The sequence below is a fragment of the Bubalus bubalis genome, chromosome 5 (assembly GCF_019923935.1).
Source record: "Bubalus bubalis isolate 160015118507 breed Murrah chromosome 5, NDDB_SH_1, whole genome shotgun sequence".
Taxonomy (NCBI): Eukaryota; Metazoa; Chordata; class Mammalia; order Artiodactyla; family Bovidae; genus Bubalus; species Bubalus bubalis.
The window spans coordinates 77,124,619-77,145,117 of NC_059161.1; the positions used below are offsets into that span (position 1 = coordinate 77,124,619).

Consider the following 20,499-nt stretch of genomic DNA (forward strand, 5'->3'; position numbering starts at 1 on the left):
TATCCCAGTCAAATTAAAAAAAAAAAAATGAACACCACTCTTAGACTCATTATAGTCAAATTGCTAAAAACCAAAGATAAAAAATAGGATTGCCCTGGTAGTCCAGTGGCTAAGAATCACCTGCCAATGCAGAGTTCACGGGTTTGATCTCTGGTCCGGGAAGATTCCACGTGATGCAGGGACAACTAAGCCTTTGCCCCACAACTAGGGATGCCTGTGCAGCCCAGAGCCCATGCCCGGCAAAGAGAGAAGCCACTGCGGTAAGCCCGCACGCTGCGACTAGAGAGCAGCCTCTGCTCTCCGTAACTAGAGAAAGTCCACGCAGGGCAACAAAGACTCAGCACAGTCAAAAATAAATAAACGTTAAAAAAAGAAGAAATATTAAAAGCAGCCGCCCAATCCCCCAAAACATATCCAGGGGAACAACAATAAGAATCATAGCTGACTTCTCATAATAAACAATAGAAACAAGGGAAGAAAAAAATGCCATAGTTAAATAGCTGAAAAAAAAATAAAATTCCATTTATATAATTTTTTTTTCAAAAACAGCAAATACTTATATTGTGTTAGAAGTCAGGCTAGTGGCTTTCAGAGGATAATGAATGGAAAGGGGCAAAAGAGGGGGCTCATGGGATACTGGGAACATTCTTTTCTTTATCTGGGTAATAATTACACACTTGGTTCCATTTGTAAAAATTCATAGAGCTGTACATTTTACAATACAAGCACTTTCTCTAACAACTTTATACTTATGTAAAAAGCTAAGGGGAAAAAACCTTTCAAAATAGATGGAAAGACTAGAGAAAATATATTTAGGGCCTCCTACAGAGGAGCCTGGTGGGCTGCTGTCTATGGGGTTGCACAGGGTCAGACACGACTGAAGTGACTTAGCAGCAGCAGCACGGTATATAAAGGGCTTCCCTGAGGCTTAGCAGTAAAGAACCCGCCTGTCAATGCAGGAGACGAGGGTTTGATCCCTGGGTTGGGACGATCCCCTGAAGAAGGAAATAACAACCTATTCAGTATTCTTGCCTGGAGAATCCCATGGACAGAGGAGCTTGGTGGGCTACAGTACATGGGGTCGTAAAAGAGTTGGACACGACTGAGTGACTAAACAACAACAATAAAAGTATATAAGCATTTCAAGAAAGCTTGTTATTTATTAGTATTCTTATCATCCTCCTGTAGAAAGTTTTGGGAGCTTTAAATGGACTGAAAAGCCCTAACCCCCCTGGGGGCAAATCTTCCTCCTCAATTTGATTTTAAGTTCTCTTTAGCACTAGCATAATGGCGTGTATATAGTTTTCACTAAAATACTTTGTGACTACATGCTTTCCTAGTTTAGGGTAGTATTCCAATACATACAAGGTGGCACGGAGACATTTTTGTTTTCTGTCCACTGCATCTCTCTTTTCCATAATTTAAAACTGCTCTTCTGATACTCTTAACCACCCCTTGATTTACGAAGATGGAGTACCATTACACAGAGCATCCTGTGCTGTTTCAAAAAAGGCACATATATGCCTGAGGACTGAAGCACCAAAGAGGCAATGTATAAACTAACCTTAGTCAAAGCAGGCATCTTTGATGCGCACATTCCCTCTTAGCTGAATCTTCCTAAGGCCAAAAGAACCCTGGGACACCCAGAGAGAAGCCCCAAGGCGGAGGATGCAGATGCTTCTGACCCAGTGTCACAGAAACCAAAGCTACAATGCCACAAACAGCACTAAGGGCAAAGCTCCCCTCACTGCTGGCTTTGGCAGCAAACCCGACGCCCCCTATCATCGGAGATACCTTTGAAGTAGCTGGCAGCCTTCCATTCCCTACTCAAATAAGCGCAGCTTCACATCCTATTCCTTTTTCCAAAGGGGATCTCTTCATCAGATATGAGAGAATAAAGCTTTTTGCTACCAACAAGATAAATTGGGCAATGGGAACAGCTGTCTGTAAAGCACCACACACTGCTGTTAGTGACCTTGTTAGAACAGGGGGGAAATTTAATCAACAATCGATACTGAGTTCTGTGGAGGAGAAGCTGCAGGGTGGATTGGGGAAGAGAGGGAGGGGTAAGTCAATCATCTACTCCTTCCCCCAGAAATGTCTTTAGGTCAAATCTGTTCTCAAGAAGACAGAACAAAACCTTTGGAAATCTATTGCTCTCTTCATACATTCAATCTATGGTACTGATCAGGGACATTCAACTCTTGCCAGAATCATAGCTCCTTTCTTCTCCTCCCAGTTATGACACCACCACCACCACAGAACATGGTGGGGAATCACCATCCTCTCCCCTCATATATGCCAAACAGCTAGACTCAAAGACTCCATAGGAAGTCCTACCCAAAGGGGATAAACAGGTAGTAGTAGGTAACAAGTACTGCTTTTAGTTTCAAATCGCCTTTTAACTTGTTTTACTGCCAGAGCCATTTCTTTGGCCAGAGAGAATCTGACCGGTCATGGCAATTCTCTTCTGACTGATCTCACGGGAAAAGGACATGTCTAACACCTCAGGGTCCTGGAGAAAATTACTAATTGATCATCTTATGATTCTTCCTCAGCACCCTTCATGCATCTCCTATTTTCAGTGTGACCCCTAAAGCCAGATTCACCCTTTGTCATCCTCCAAGAATAAAGGTAAACTACAATGGGTAGCCTAGACAAACTGACCTAGATGCTTCAACACTCTCTGCAGCAGGGGAAAATATGGCTCCCAGACAGACGGACAGGATCTTACTGCTTCACATATACCTCTATGCTCTTGGGTTTCCCCAGGATGGAAACCAGGGTATCTACAGCAGTGATTCTCAACCCTGATTATATGCAAGGATCAGCTGGGCTTTTTCCTAGAGACCATGATTCAACTGTCCTGAAGCGGGGCCTTGGCATGGTATTCTTTTATTATCTTTTAAAGCAATTTTACTGAGGCATAATTTGAATACAATAAAATGTATACATTTTGAGTATATATGATGACACATTTTGACAAATGCACATGGCCATAATGAAGAGTGTAGGACATTTCCACAACCCCCAGTATTCCTTTGCAGTCGACCCCATCCCCACTCTGGCCCCAAGGCCATCACTGGTTTACTTTCTATCACTATATATTAGAGTTATCTTTTATAAGATTCCATATAAATGGAATCATACAGAATGTGTTCATAATGTCTGGCTTCTTTTTATGAATAGAATGTTTTGTGAGTTCATCTGCATTATTGTATCCAATAGCATTTCATTTCTTTCTATTGCCGACTAGTATTCATACATGGACATATCACAATATGATTTTCTACAATATGCTTATTCATCTCTTGATGGATATTTGAGTTGGTACCAGTTTTGGCTCTAATAAATAAAAGATTAGTTTCCTACAGTGGCCATAACAAATTACTGCAAACCTGGTGGCTTGAAACAGCACACATTTACTCTTGTATACTTTTGGAGATCAGATGTTCAAAACCAGTTTTACTGGGCCAAACGGTATCAGCAGCGAGGCTCTCAATTTCCTTTCCTAGCATCTAGAGCCGAGCTCCTCGGCTCCGTATTCAAAGCCAGTGACCTAGCATCTTCTCTGTGACTTTGCTTCCTTCCCTCCACTTCTCTCACATGGCCTTCCTCTTTTTTGCTTGTAATCTCCCTCCACCTCCCTTTTTTAAGAACACTTAGTGATTGCATTTAGGACCCACTTATGTAAACAAGAATTAAATCCACATCCTAAGATCTTCAAATTCATCATATGTGCAAAGACTTATGGATAAAGTTCAACATCCACAGGTCTAAGGATGAGAACAGGGGCATCTTTGGGGGTGGGATCATTATTCAGCCTACAACAAAAGCTGTTATGAATATTCAGGCACAAGTTTTTGTGTAGATATATACTTTTATTTCTCTTGGATGAACACATAGATATGGAATTGATGGGTCATATGGTTAAGTACATTATTAACTTCATAAGAAACTGCCAAACTATTTTCCAAAACAGTTGTACCTTTTTACATTTTTTACCAGCAACATATGAGAATTCCATCCATTCTAACGGTATTGTCAGTCTTCTTAATTTCAACCATTCTAGTGCATATGTAGCATATCTCTTTATAGTGGTTTTAATTTGCATTTCCCTGATGAGTAACGATATTGGGCACCTTTTCATGAGCTTACTAGCCATTTATATATATCTTCTTTGGTGAATTTGTCTATTAAAACCTTTTACCTGTTTAAAAAAAATTTGGGTATTCCATCTTCTTATTGAGTCTTGTGTATTGCAAATACAGTCTCCCAGTCCTATGGCTTATTTTGCATTTTCTTAACAAAATCTTTCCAAGAATGAAAGTCTAAGAATTGATGAAGTCCATTTTTTCTTTCATAGTTCATGCTTTTGATATCCTAAGAAATCTTTGTCTCTTCAAGGTCGCAAAGATTTTTTTTAAAAAAACTTCCCAAGTGACTCTCTCGAAAAGAAGAAGTTGAGAACTACTGGTCTATTGGGAATCTGACCTAGCTTTCTCAATTTAACCTGACTTTCTGCCATAGAACCTTAGGGTAATAAAGATAAAACAGTTACCTGAAATACCATTAACAGGCAGAATAAAATTCAGTCTTAGGACTGTCTGAACTGACTACCTTCCAAGCCTAAGAGTAAACAGCTGTTAAGGGCTAGAAAGTGTGCCTGGAAAAGCCAAGTTGGAGGTACGTTTAGAGAGTCCCAGCTAAGTGAGTGGGGGAGAGAGAACAGGGTGGTCTTCTCCCCGGTGGGAAAAAGCACATCCAAATTTATTTCAGTTTAAACTAAGACAGTGAGAGAAACGATTTCTCTTCTTGGTGGGATCCTTTAGTAGAACATGCCCCACAAAGAGACGAGATGGAACTGAGAGTCAGAGTTGGTAGAATTTGGCCCCCGTTTTTGAAACCACCGCATTAAACAAATGAAGGTGGCAGCAATAATATTTGCCCAGACCCTGGTTCCAACAGGGGTTAGACAGACCAAGCTTTCATAACATGAAAGGAGATGTCAGGAGCACCAAACGGGCTCAATTTCCCCTGGAGCCTTAGACAAAGTGCGCCTGTTTCTAAGTTGCGGACAGGAGGCTACTTTCTTTACATGTTATATTTAGCTAAAGGAATCTCTACCAGGACTTCAGGCAACATGTGAAATATGTCCCAGAAGACATAACCACAAACCAGAGGGCCAGCAGGGAGCATTCCTTAAGGGGGTTCAGTGCAAAGAGGGGCCAATTGTGCAGCCACCCTGACATGCCCAAATTAGCGGAGTTAGCTTCCAGTCAGGTTTTCGGCCGCTCTTATCTTTAATGAGTCTCTGTTTCCCTCTTACTAGAGATTCTGCCCCTAGGGAGAAAAACGTGCTGCCGTATTTCACTTTCAACATCAGGTGCTTGCCCAGACACCAGGTAGGAGAAACAACCGAATGATCCTTTGAAGGGTTGCATGCTAGAGAAAAGGTTAGTTTAATTCTGTAACTAAGTGAAATATCTGGATTCAATGAAAAAGAGCAAGAAAATCCAGAGTACCCTCTACTCTGCATACAATACCTAGAGAGGCTTAACAGAACACGTAGGTGGAAAACCTTGGGTTCTAGAGCCTGATGGCTGTATTTAAATACCAGCCTCATTTCTTTTCTTGCTTAATCTCTCAAAGCCTCAGTTTCTTCCCCCATAAAATAAGGGTAATAGTAATAACTACCTTATACAAGTGTTGTAAGGATTCAATAAGATAATGCATACAAAGTGCTTAATACTGTACCTAGCACACAAGGGTTCAAAAATTTTGGTTCTGATGATTTATAACCTTTGCCAGAGAATCATTAAGTTTTATAGATCAAAATAAATTTCTTTAAAGGAAGAAAAGCCCTGCTTTTCCCTGTGACAAGCAGAAGATTCAAATTTACGTATATTAAATACTGGTAAATTTTCAGGTGTCCACAGCTGAACCAGAAATAAATGTACATTTTCTTTGTATCTCCAGAGAATGTGGGTTTTTCCTTTTGCTACTGGAACCAAATTTACAGGTAAAATAAGAGGTGTATTTATTCTACATATTTGGATTTCAGTGTGGTATCTCTTGGTTGCTGGCCATTGTAGATAAAAGAATCTGAAACAATACTTCAGTCTTTTAAGAAATGTGGTCTTCCATTGCTTAAGCGAGCCCCTTCTCTATACCCACACGCACTTTTGTCCGTCTTTATCTCAGGGATTGCAGCTTATCTTATCACAGTGTAACAAAGGTCACCCAGCAACCAGAAGGAGCCCCAGTGTAGGGTGTCCCTGTTACCACACAGTTCCAGCGCATTAGATTTCAGAGGCAGAATGAAGGTCCTATGGCTCAGTCTCCTTTAAGCTTGAGAGAACTAAGGCAGAGGAAAAAGAAGGGATTGTCCAGAGTTTCAGAGTTACTGGCTAAGCTGAGCCCAAGAGAAAGAATCTCTTAGGGAAAGGCTCTGCTTTAAGAGCATAAAGCAAGCCCCGAGAAGCGTCACGAAACTGCCAGGGTGGCCAGGGACACTCCTCGGTTCTCTTATTACTATAGCTCAACCTGTGGGATCCTAATTCTTCATGTGCAACACACTCTAAACAAAGGAGACTGAAACTGTGAGGTATGGAGAGAAACTGCTTCTTCGCCCATTACTAGAAAGCAGAGGGGTTCTCATCCAAACGGAATTAATCTATTCTTAGGATCAGCCAAGCTAGCTTCTACCTTAGAGTTCTCTGCCTACATTGGACCCCAGCGGAGAGAGAAAAGAGGTTATTCACCCTGTGGGATGGTAAACATTGGTTATTTGACAATCCTATGGATATCTCTAATCCACTATAATTTAACTGATGAAAAGTTATAAAGATCAAGAGAAAGTCCTATGATCTACAACTACCTACAACAATATGAACAAATCTCACAAATACAATGTTGAATGAGAAAAACCAGACACAAAAGAGTACACACTGCAAGATTCTATTTACATAAAGTATGAAACTGAGCAAAACTAATCTCTGCTGTGAAAAGTCAGGAGTGATGCTATTCTGAGGGACTGGGGACAGCCCTCCCAATCCCTTAGTGACAGGAAAGGAGCATGAGAGGACTTCTGGGGGTACTGAAATATTCTGTTTCTTGAGCTGGAAGCTGGTTACCAGGTGTTTTCAGTTTATACAAATGCATTCAGCTTTAAGCCAAAAATATATTCACTTTTCTTCAATGAAATGTAATATATAAACAATCCAGTGATTAATTAGAAATTCTTCCTTACACCCTCAGCATAGAAATGCATTGCTTAAGGAGGCCAATGCTTAGACAAAGCTCGGAATATAATTCATGAGTGGATGGGGATACATGCCATGTTTTATATACATGCCATGCACTTAGGCCTTTGGTGAAACGTGAATGGCATTTGCGGAACCAGGGACACTTGTGGCTTTGATAACTGACTGCCTTTGGCATAAACATCTCTAAAATATGGAGGGGTTATAAGATTCTCTCAGCTTGGTTCTTCTCTAACCTTATGAAACTGGAGAAAAGGGAGCTGAGAGATGGGGTGAAGTCTAGATAGCTAAACATCTCATAAAAATTTCTTCTCAGATGAACAGAGGAAATAGAGGAGGACACTATCCATCAACCCCTTTTCTTCTCTAGATGCTCTAAGTGTCTGTCAAGATGGTAGAGAAGTGGTATCTGATCACTGGTTCCATCTAAGGTTTAAAAAAAATTTTAATAAAAATTCTATGTATTTCAGGCATATAAAATGATTTAGTATCACATACACAGTGAAATGATTACTACAATCAAGATAATATGTCATCTCATCACATAGTTACCTTTTTTGTGTGTAGGAAAAGAGCCCCTGAAATCTACTCTCTTAGCAGTGTTCCAGTATTGAATACAGTATTATTATTAACTGTAGTCATTAATTTCAGTCACATACAATGTCACCAAATGTTACAGAATAATTCAAGTTAATGACAAGCAAGCTGGAGCAGATGCTAGGAAGCATGAGGACATGGTGAAAAGTATCCTCGCCCCTAAATCAAGTAGGGCCCAACCACAGCACAGCCGGGCCACTAAAAATAGCCAATGAGCTCTGCAAGGAGTTATCTTTCTCTTCCTTCTTTCATTCTCAGATGATTGTACTCTTAATATCCTATCTGGACGACACAGGGAAAGCCCCTTCACAGATGCAATTATGTAGATGGACAATTCTAAAGCAGCTCTTTTTTCATGCTGGTAAAAAAAAGAAGAAATTGGGTTCTAATTCCAGACCTAATGAGATCTGTATACTTTCTAATGTTAAGAATCAGAAAACTGACCAAGAGCTAAGGCTACTATGGACCACAGTCTTATTTACCGAAGTCCATTCTCCCCCAGCCTCAAATTTTAACACTGATTTTGTCAACTGGAAACTGGTGAATTCCCTATGTATGAAACCAATGATACCCCTCTATATAAATATATCCTCTTTTTACATATCACTTGTGGGAAGGTTATTCACCTTATAAAAAATCTTTTGGAAATGTCAGAGCCTGAATGTTAGACATGGTATATAATGTACAATGGTTGGGGTGTTTGCCACCATTTGTAACCAAAAGTTATGAATAAATGATGCCATTAAGAGCTCGGGTTGAGAGCTTAGAAAAGAGCTTCCTGGGTTTCCAAAAGGCTAGTTCGACTATTGACAGGTGGATTTGGCACAAATTTCCTAAGACTATCACGATTAATTTTAAGTTTTTCCTTAGTCAAAATTTTTGACATATACCCAAGGAATTGTGACGAACAATTGAGTTTCAGAAAACATTCAGGGATGGGTTCAAGTTCCACCTGGGAGCACCAAAAACAAAACAAAACAAAAAAACACATTCAGGGACCAAAGACAAAGGTATGTCATGATAAGAATAACCAAATTCATGAGTTTACCTTGGCTAAGACGAGAAGTTGGAAATAGAACTAAACTAAAAACATAAACATACATGGATGTGCTAAATGAACTAGAAGAGGAAATCATAAAGCAACACAGAACATCTCTGAATCTCAATAGCTTCACAAATCACTTAGGAAATTAACCAAATATGGTCATTATTAATATTCACAAATTATGAATTATGCTGCCAGACCTGGGGCTGTACCTTGCAAATAGTTCCTTTCCCAGGGCTGCTATAAAACATCTGAGAAAGGAAGAAAAAGAGCCAATTCAATGTTTTCTCTCCATAAGTACGTTTTTAGGGCAAGACCCATGGAAAGCCTTTTAAGTGGGCCAATAAGATATTCTTTCTCTTATTTACGAGATGGTGTCTGTGGTTAGAAATAGCCTATTTACCTTTTTAAAGAGTCTTCCTGAGTCCTCGCTGACTTGGACAAATCGAGGAATGATATTATTCAGGTAGATGTCGCTCAGCGTGGTATGGTCCCTGCTCTCCCGCTTCACCTGGTTTAAGAGGAGATTCCAGCAGTTGACTGGAGAGAGAACATTCTGATCCTTCCTGCAGAGAAACGGCAAGAAAACAAGTCAGCACTGGTGAACAGGCAGGGTCAACATCTCTGACTACAGTCCATGTTGCAAAATCATAGCAATCAGAGCCAAACCAGAAATAAAGATGTCTTTCCTGAAGCTGCACCTCTAGTTTTTTCTTTTTCTGAAAGCTCAGTGGAGGAAATAGGGAGAAAATAAGAAGAAGGAGAAGGTGGTGATAGGAAGAAGGAAAGAAGAGAAGTAGGATTATCTGTGGAGCATCTGTTATGTTCTAGAAGAGGGCACTAGTGGTAAAGAACCCGCCTGCCAGTGCAGGAGACACAAGAGACACGGGTTCGATCCCTGGGTCGGGAAGATCCCCTGAAAGAGGAAATGGCAACCCACTGCAGTATTCTTGCCTGGAGAATCCCATGGACAGAGGAGCCTGGTGGGCTACAGTCCATGCGGTCGCAGAGTCTGGCACAACTGAAGCGACTTAGCATCCACACCTGTGTGTTCTAGAAACTTGGTAAAAGCTTTATATACGTTACCTCATCTAAGCTCCATCATCTTGTTGTCAGAAAAGAATTACCATTATCTTTATTTCACTGATTAAAAAAAAAACAAAACAACACATACTCAGAGAGTTGTCTCTTGCCCACAGCTAGTAAGGAGTCACAGAGACAGTAAAAGGGAGTCAGGGACCAGACCACAGTTCTGTACTGACCAGAATGATTCCAGGAGGTCTGACTCCAAATTCCATGACCTCAACCACTACAATATTTGGTTTGTGTCTAGGATTACAGGCAAAAGTTAGTCTCTAGACAAAACCTAAGCTATAGACTAAATCCCTCACATTTCTCTCCCACAGGATTCAATGAAGACAATTGTGGACGCATTTGCCATGAAATTAAAGCATCTACCTCAATGCGGGAGACCTGGGTTCGATCCCTGGGTTGGGAAGTTCCCCTGGAGAAGGAAATGGCAACCCACCCCAGTATTCTTGCCTGGAAAATCCCATGGACAGAGGAGCCTGGTGGGCTATAGTCCACGGGGTCGCAAGGAGTTGGGCATGACTGAGCGACCTTACTTTGCCATGAAAAAGTCACTGAAAATTCTTCAGTCCCATAGAACACATCCATGGAGGTTTGATTCTATTGACTGAGCCATTGTCTCATGTCCTGTACAACCAAGAGCATAAACCGTTATCTGAGCCGTGCATTGTGAAGATGTTAACAGCCTGAGCGGAGCAGTAAAGCACTAAACCTAGGTGCTCATTTCTACTGAAAAGGATGTGATCTAAAAAAGTTATTGATCAGATAATCAGCTCCCAGCACTAACTTAAGCAACAGAAAGTTTTGCGTCTGCAATGTGGATTTAAGGAAAGAAACAGAAAGTAGAGCTATTTATCAAGAGCTTACTGTATACTTGGCATATGGCTGGGCCCTATACTCATGTTGTTTAATTTGAACCCTACAAAACCTGACGAACTGGGGGTTATCAACTACATTCAGCAGATGAGGAAAAGTTGGACTAAGAAAGGTTACAATATCTTGTTCAAGTTCATACAGCTAAAAAGTGGCAATGCTGGAATTCAAGAGGAAGCCCTGTAATTGCAAAGAGAATGCTCTTAATCACTGCAAAGTATCGCACCTTGTTTGTTCCCATTTCCCCTCCTGTCTCCCTACAGCCAGACTCAATGCAAAGAAAGAAAGCTGTGAATGGCTTGGTTATCAAGTCTGCACCGCCTCCCTTCTTGCTCCAGGCACCTGTGACTTACTTGTAGGGCAGAATTCAACTTAGAAGAGCTCTTTCAATTCAGACGTAAGGTAACCATTAACAAATAATCACACTGCACCTACTCTGGCTTCTGAACTGCTGCTGCTGCTTCTGCTGCTAAGTTGCTTCAGTCGTGTCCGACTCTGTGCGACCCCATAGACAGCAGCCCACCAGGCTCCCCTATCCCTGGGATTCTCCAGGCAAGAATGGGTTGCCATTTCCTTCTCTAATGCGTGAAAGTGAAATCGCTCAGTCGTGTCCGACTCTTAGCGACCCCATGGACTACAGCCTACCAGGCTCCTCCATCCATGGGATTTTCCAAGCAAGAGTACTGGAGTGGGTTGCCATTGCCTTCTCTGGGCTTCTGAACACACCAGACCATTAAATCAAAATATCTGTCTAAACAGTACCAAGAGGCTGCTCCAAACCAATGAATATTAAGAGTCCAAACTGAAACTGCTTTATCAGTTCAGTCAGTTCAGTCACTCAGTTGCGTCTGACTCTTTGCAACCCCAGGGACTATAGCACACCAGGCTTCCCTGTCCATCACCAACTCCCGGAGCTTGCACTGGAGAAGGGAATGGCAAACCACTTCAGTATTCTTGCCTTGAGAACCCCATGAATGGTATGAAACTACTTTATACCTGCCCTCTACCCTCAGCCCCTGCCCCAGGCGCCATGCTTCTGTGGTCGAAGTCCCCAACACGCATGTGCTGATCACTGTGGTAATAACTGTATCCACTTTCTAGGAAGATTAAAAGATTTCTATGGAAATTAAAAATATATACTAGCTAAGAGAGAGATTACAACTGTGCAGCTTCACTTTCACTTTTCACTTTAATGCATTGGAGAAGGAAATGGCAACCCACTCCAGTGTTCTTGCCTGGAGAATTCCAGGGACGGGGGAGCCTGGTGGGCTGCCGTATATGGGATCGCACAGAGTCAGACACGACTGAAGCAACTTAGCAGCAGCAGCAGCAGCAGCAAGAGAGATACATGTAATTAGTTTACTCCTTTCAAAATTTCTAGCACCTGGGGACAAAAAAGAGGTAAATAGGAAACAATCCTAAATTCAAAACAGTGAGATCAGAGCACAGGCATTCAGCAACATTTGATGTTTCCACTGCAAGAGAACTTTCAAACTGATTCCAAATCAGCCCCCAGTTACAAAATCCTAAATAACCTAATTTTTACTGGGTGACAAGACATCCATGTCCTCAGTAAGCCTGGAATATACCACACAAATACACACACTTTTTAAAGGGGGAGATCTCACGTGACCTTAACTTTACAACTGGTTTCAGTCTGTTTCTGGTGGGTTGGTGGTCCCTCCTTGTTCTTCTCTATGGAAGTCTACACATATAAAAACAACGCTACATTTCAAATTTATGTGTATAAACACTTGCGTTTTAAATGGACAAAGCACAGTAGTAGGGGCTTTTGTGGTTATAAAAGTGATGTTATCACAATACAGCTGGGAGACAAAGACAGACCTATAATACCACAGAAGGTCAGAGGCACAAGGGGCCAGCTAGTTCGCCATGTACTGAATCCATCACAGGTCACAGGCGGAGGCAGGAGAGGCGAAACCCGCCCAGTACCATGGAAAAGGATGCACAGCCTGAGTAAACAAAGATGAATTAAAAAGGATGGGAAGAGGTGGGAATCTTTTAAAATGCCTTATCACTCACCACTCATAAATTTAAACTTATCAGAACTTCTAAGGTGCTGCAAGTATCAGTATCTTACCACATGCATTTATTTCCACTCTTCCAGCACGCGGTGGGACAGCCATTATTAGTTTCAGTGAGGAGGAGCTTTAATAATACGTTCTGAGAAACGTTGGAATTACAGAACATTACATTTCAATGTCAAACAACTGTAATATACCCATTCAAATGAGCAACCTCTATTGAAATACGTAAGGGGCCCAGGACCCAGTTTCCCTGCAGCAGATTCCACCAATGTCTCATGGGCTGCCCAGGCGAGCTTTGTTACATGCGTGTTTTGGAATAAAGAATCAATGTATGGGTCCAGACTGTTGAAAAATATGCTATCGATTAGAATGAATGTTGCTCTGTACAGGTTTAGTTTTTAATTCAACCTACGTGTCTCCGTGGGTAAAGCTGTTCAGATGAGCACACGATTTGACACACAGTGGCCAAGTTCAAGCGCATGCCACAGAAGGCTCGGGGGCCTCTGCGGGGCGCATGGTAGGCCGCGGCTGGGTAACAAGGGTAAACGCACTATCACCTTATTTCATTACCAATGCTGTCAAGGTTATTAAACATTCCCATTTATCCTCTAGGTAATGTCAGTGATTCAAATTTAAAACAAGAACCATCCTTCTTTTTCAAGCACTTAAATCAATTTAAAACTATCTCAAGATTATGACAACTCATCTGTGTGAGTCAGGATTTCTTGATGCCAAACAACACAAACCAGGACCTAAAATAACTATGATGCTGAAACTGATATAAACTTGTAACTCTGATTCATAATCAGGGTTCATAAACCCAGCCTCACTGTTTCCTCTGATTATAAACTGGTACTTCAAAAAAGTAGATTTACACCAATAAAACACTGCTTTAATCTGCTGCATATATGAGAGCTCTGTGTAAAATCTTTGTTTTAAAAAAGGAGTCTGGCCCTAAAACAAAATTATATTAGACTCCGCTGTCTGTTTCTCCCAGGATTTCCCACTCTCTTTTACTATTAATGTAGCTTTCATATAATATTTTTGGTTCTTTGAGTTTGGACTTATTTCTTATTTGAGTTTGGACTTATAAGTTCTTTGGACTTATTTCTCCTTCCAACAGAGGTGTTTTAATTAATTCATTTATTTATTTTGGGACAGTGATGTGGGAGAGGTGTGGGGCATGTGGAAGGAGGGGAACACAACTCTGCTGTAGAGATGATTTTCCCAGCCAACACGAACAAAGGCGGAACACACTTCAAGCTGGAAAACGAGCAAGTCAACGAGACGTGATTTCATAGGGAGCATATTAAGGTTCTGCTAGAGTGGTTTCCTGCTTCAACAGCTTTGCAGCTTGATTTTATTTGGGGCTGCTAGAGCCAAGGGAGCTTCGTTTGGTCAGGAGATTGAAATTTGTCTTTATATCTTTTCCATCTATCACTTGTTTGTACAGTTTCTTTACTTTCCCCGCCCCCGGAGTCTTAGGTTGTGCGATACTTGGGCCTTTAAAGAAAAGGGTCTGAATCCCTTAGGCATGTGCTGAACAGCTGCAAACCTCCTCAAACACTAATCCCTAAAAAGCAGACAAAATATCCAGAAGTATTTTTCTTACTTAAAATTTTTTTCAGGAGGAAGATCAAGAAAATGTAATATTGTAATTGAGAGGGAATGACTCTGGAGTCAAAAAAAAAGAGGGAAAAAAAAAAAAGGAGGCCCAGAAAGTCACAAGCCAACTAAGCATCCACAGACGAGATGATCATTATAAATGCACTGAAAGAGCTAAACCTGTACAGTTGAATCATTAACTTCAAATACATTAGCCCAGTTCTTCTCCTTCAACTTAAACTATTGATGGACATTCAACACATTAGCCACCAAATCCTTAAAGGGATTCCTCTAAAACACTAAGGTGAAGAGCTGACTCAGTCTCCGTCGACCTTGGGAGTACACGTCCCTTTTTTTCTCTATCCCCCTGTCCGGTTTCAGCTGTCTCACCTGTAAAATGGACACATGCCCCGTTGTTGAACATCTAGCTCCCCCAAGATCTCCAAAGCATGATCGCAAACCTGCAAGCTCTCCTGGCTTAAGGTACCATTTAATTAACGATTGCTACGTTCATAGATCTGCAGACAGGCTGCATGATGCAGGCCTGGCATTACTGGGATGGCTTGAGCTTCTGCGGTGCTGTACTGAGATTTGTTTCCCTTTGGGCCAGTGGTCTCTGCGTTGCCCATCTCACAAGGCTGTTGTGTGGCTAAAATGAGATGGAGGGTGCAAAAGAATTACATCAACACTAAAGCACTATCCAAATGTGAAGAAGTATGATTTTTATTTCCAAATACACTAGGATTCAGCATTCATCAATTTCCAACATGCTCCTCACCCGGCCCTGGGCCAGGGCCAAGAGTGCAGCCTGCTGCAAATGCACAGCCCTCGGCAAATAATGGCTGGGATCAGACAGCAGCAACAGGCAATTAACCAAGCAGCTGTAAGTCTCTGGGAAGACGTGAGGGAGATACCAACGGGAGAGCAGAATTTAATCTTCCACTGTCCTTCTCCCAAAGGGCAAGGTGGAGGAGCAGCCCCGCGATCCTCACAGGGAACTGTGCTGAGGGAGACAGGAAGGAAGCCACAGCGAGACCAGATTGCCAGACCCCTGGGTGCTTCTGCGCTTCCACTGGGCCCCCTTTCCCACCATTCCTCTCAAGCCTGCCAGTCTGTACATGAAGATGCAAATATCGATACATCTAAGAAGGTGGTTTCTCACTTTTAAAAACAGACATACATGTGCTGTTAGACAAAAATCCAAATGAGTTAAACAAATACATCTTCCAGTACAGATTATCGAGTACCTAGCTATGAGGAGGATTAAAAAAAAAAAATAATAATAATAATAAACATAATAAAAGGGACCATTTAGTGACAGTTGGACAGGAAACTGGTGGCAAGGAGGAGGCTAGATTTCTATACCTAAATTCCTTCCTGGTGCCTTGATTAAAATGAAATGAACTGAGGCAGCCGAAGAGATTATTTTATTCAGATGAGTGTTATTAGCCTTTTTGGCTTATTTTCTCTATTATGCATTTTGCTGATGCTGACAGAAGCAAACCTGCTGGATAGAGAGGCAAAGCCTCAGCGGATTTATGGCTTGACAGTGCCATGCATAAAATCAGACCCTTGCTGACCCAGATAAGCCAGAGGATGGATGGGATTTGCCGGGGAAGGTGTTAAAAGAAGAAGAAGAAGAAAAAATCACCAAGGTGGGAACTGACTTGAAAAAGATTCTGCCCATAATGGTTGCTGCTGGTTGTGTGACCCAGTAGTACAGCGGGAGCCTGGAGGCATCTTTCAAAGACAGGCAGGCGGGCAGACAGGGAGAGGGCAGGCACACTTCCCTGGGCTTATCACAGCGACAGCTTCAGCTTTGCCAGCAATGAGATCAGAGTAGGAGAGTTCAGAGACAGAAAGAAAAAAGGGCCAAAGGCAGAAAATGTATATTCTACATACGGAGAAATGAGCTCTCCAATTTTCAGGGATAAGTTAATACTACAAATTGTCTTCAGTGGCCTAGACAGATGATTAGAAAGGATTCATGCAGTGGTGTACCCAACTTACTCAAAATAGTCTAAACTGTCCCCTCTAATCACGTGTAGGGGAAGAGCTGTATGGAAATGGAATTCTTGTGGCTTTGGATCAGTTCCAAGGAGTCCAGCCACACCCTTGGGATAATAGCATATTCGAGAGCCGGGAGCTTAGCAATCTTTTTTGAAGTTGAGAACTGGACTAGCACGTGTATGACATCTTAATGACTATTTCCTGAATGACTATAGGACCAAGGTCCCCCTGAGTTAGGTCAGAGAACTGGGAGTGGTTCCCAAACCCGAGCCATTGTATTAATAGATGCTGAATGGAAATGTCTCCATCAATTCATGTGAGGTGAGAGATTTTGCCTTCCCTTCAACCACCCCTACCCCACCCATGTTCGTGGTGGGGAGGGGAGGTTAGAGCTTCACTCAAGACAGCTCTGGGGGTCACAAGAAGAGAACTGGTTGAAGGGTGGCTGACCTAAGATGTGAGTATTTCCCACCCTGGTTTCTTGAAAAGATTTCTTATTGTCCAGCCTCCTTCTCTGAGTCCTTGATCTTGAAAGTCTTCTTATTTCATTCATTGATGCAACAAATACTGATTGAGCGCCTACTATGTACCAGGCACTGTTCTGAGCGTTAAAGGGAGCAAAATTCTTACTTTCGACCAGGTTCTTCCATGTTTGCAGACCTCCTGGATCTAAGACATGACTTTTCTGCTCCTAAACTGTCCATCAGCTTTAGCCCACGTCTTACCCCAGTCTTGATACTTGGCTGACCCATTGTGAAACCCTGATTTGGCTGACTTAGAAGATCTACCTGCCCACCAGACCACACATGACTGCTGTAGACCTGGGTCCTTCCCTTTATTTACATCCCATGTCTTGCCACTAGCATTCTTAGAACTATAGGGAGGCATAATCAAAGAGATTACTAAACCCTCTTAATGCACTCTGGGTACAATCTAAATGCTGGAGAAGAAAAACTACCAATATGATCCAGAGAACTAAGGGCCTATACATTTACTTAAGTATTAACATTTCCCCCTGACAGCTCCCCAAAACAGAGTATAATCATTTAAAGTTCTGAGCTGATTAATTCACTTAATTAAAATAAAATATCATAGCAAAAGTAAAAGACATAACAAAGACATGACTGATAACCAAAGAACAAAAAAAGTCATATATGTTTCTCATTTAAAAAATTTTTATAACCATCTACATTAACAGTTGGACCCACATATTCCATAGAATAATCAGCGAACAACACTACAATTATTTCTTCAGTTTTTTTCTTGTCTGGTTAATCAAGATGTCACCAGAAACCCCATAAGTAATTATAGCACATGACAAACGTACAGAGAAAAAAATACTCGCAGATGTGTTAGCAGATTTTTTAAATGAATGAAATCTTGGGAGATGACTGAGACAGACAGTCTGGCTCACTCCTGGTAGGTCATTGTAGAAAAATAAATACCTGTCTGTGCCAAACTGGAATGATGTCACTCAGAAATCCACACACTTATTTTCAAAGCAGTAACCACTACCTTGGGAGAAGGCATCTCTCCGGCATCAGGCAGAAGTGGAGAAGCTTATCGACAGCCAATAACTCTTCCTGCCTGGCAAATGGTCCTTACACATATCAAGCACCAACAAGCCGCTTGGGAAGAAAGGGTATCCCTAAGATAACCTCCCCCTGCAGAATACCTGTTATTGAGACAATGTGTTTCCTTACTTGGCTCATGATAACAATGAGAAAGGAGAAATACAGCAATATGATTTGGTCCTGTGAAACTATACTTGTTGTCTAGTTTTTGAGTTGTGTCCGACTCTTTTGCAACCCATGGCCTGTAGCCCGCCGGGCTCCTCTAGCCATGGGATTTCTTTTTCAGGCAAGAATACTGGAGTGGGTTGCCATTTCCTTCTCCAAGGATCTTCCCAATCCAGGGATCTGTGAAACTATAGAACTACATATAATGAAGTCTAAATAGTCATCAGATCAGCTGCCTGCATGGTCATCAGTTCTCATGTGTTATTTTGAAATTTATGAAATCTTGCCTTACTGGAAGGAAGTCTCTTGAGGACAGGGGATAGTTTGGAATATTCAATGAATGTCTATCACCAAGAATGGGTGGGTAGTTAATCAGCACTGATTAATGACAGATGTCACAGCCACAGACCTCCACAGTAAGCATGGAGCACAGTAAGACAACTCATTTAAAGAACAGTTAACATCTTTAGCCTCCACCAACCCTGCCTAATCAACGACTGCAGTGTGAATCTGGGTGGCTGTTGAGTGACTGAGTTTGTGCACCCACAGGTTTGTGTGCTCTAAATTACAGCATATTATTAACCAGCCGATACTTTGCTGGCAAAAGTTTAAAGGGCTGGATGGAGTAAGAGATGCCCTGGTCAATTTCCAGATTAGTAGGTTATTGAGTTCTACAGGTCTTTAAGGCATCTGGGTAAACAATGATACCCCATCCCAGCAAGATGGTACTCTGTGGAAAGTACCCTGAAGCATGCTGATGACCTACAGTCTAGTCTTAATTCTGCCACTTGCTGACCAAGTAAACTTGGATACGTCACAGATGCAATCTAGGCCTCAACATTTCTTCATCTGCTTAATAAAATAAATGGGGACAGCAGACCTTCCCTGCCTAACTCACATGGCTATCAAAAAGGTCAAGTCAAAGGTGATGTCCATTAAAAAACTTCATAAACACTAAAGTGTTCTACACCTACAAATCAGTATCATCATGTGTTATTATTGCTGTAACTACTATTATTACATGATAGTTCATACAATGTATTTACATTCACAAAACAAAGTAGCCAGAGTCATGTCTGAAAAGACAAACATGTCCCCAAATTCCCAGGCCTTATTATACAAGTTTGCAATGAACTTGCTTTATAAATTCTGTACCTTGTCCGTGCACTAAATAGGAATACATTCTGTTGTTATTAACTCATCTGGTTCTCTGGCAATTCCCAACCTCAGTGAGTCTCCTGTGGACAGGAGACCTAGGGGAGGCTTTAAAGGGAAGACTTCTTCAGTGTAAAAGGAAGCAGCAGAGGGTACAAAAATAAGAAGAAAAACAAAACAGAATTGTGGAATTTCAGAGGTAGTAGGGACTTTCAAGATGGTCTAAAGTCTAACCAAACTTGTCATTTTATTTTCTAAGTGAGGAAATTGAGGCTCAGGGAGCCTGGGGTCACACATAGTGGCAGAGCAAGGGCAAGGATCCAGGTCTCCTGAGCAGCAATTGCTTTCTTATTTTATTGTGGTTGCTGCTCTGTTTCAACTAAGATGCCCTTAGCAACTATAAAGCACTGGTGCTGAAAGAGTTAATGGACAGTGTCCAGCTGCCCAAGTCCCCAGAGTGCAGAGCTATTCTAAGACAACACATAACAGGAATACCAAGGGTCCGTGAGCCCAGAGGGAGCAAAACTGCTGGTGCCTAACGGCGCCGAAAGCATGTTGACGCGCTGCATGTGGTTACACATGAAAGGCGAGCGAGTAGGAAAAGCAGTCTCCAGTCCCGCCCATTCTAATTTGGGGCTGACTCTGGGCACCTACTGGAGGCTGACCACACCCCGGCCACTCTGTACAATGACCCTTCAGTTCCTTCGCGCCCCGTTCCGTGGCCCCAGTTAACTCCTTTTCTGCCTTCACAGGGGCCATAACAGATCCTGGAAAAAGAGCAAGATCAAAGCACAGCAAGGTCCAGGAGTGAGCGTGGGCAACTGGGGCAACTGTAAAGGGAAGATTCTCAGTTTGGATTCAGAGGATTCCCACTAAGCTCTACCATCTCCAAGCAAGTGTGTGACCTGAAGCCTGGAGCAGCTAAGCTCCAAAGTCCGTTAGGGAGTAATTTCTCCAAGTGTGAGTGTTCAGGACCCCAAATCACCTTACATCAGGATCTCCTGCAGTGCTGGTTTAAAATACGGATTCCTGTGGCCCTCTCGCCAGAGATTCTGATTTGCTACAAGTGCAGA

General features: G+C 42.0%; 1 protein-coding gene across 12 annotated transcripts in view; it reads right to left on the reverse strand.

Annotated features, from left to right (window-relative positions):
* The window catches only part of SRGAP2 (SLIT-ROBO Rho GTPase activating protein 2), a 254,066-nt gene that overhangs the window by 113,243 nt on the left and 120,324 nt on the right, over positions 1–20,499 (reverse strand). For 11 of the 12 annotated variants that reach the window (XM_006052794.4, XM_006052792.4, XM_006052793.4 and 8 more), the window contains exon 4: positions 9,311–9,473. In XM_006052794.4, coding sequence (XP_006052856.1) covers positions 9,311–9,473 — 163 coding nt within the window. Of the gene's footprint in view, positions 1–9,310; positions 9,474–19,406; positions 19,410–20,499 lie in introns of all 12 variants that reach the window. The other variant, XM_025277753.3, reaches the window with a different exon arrangement.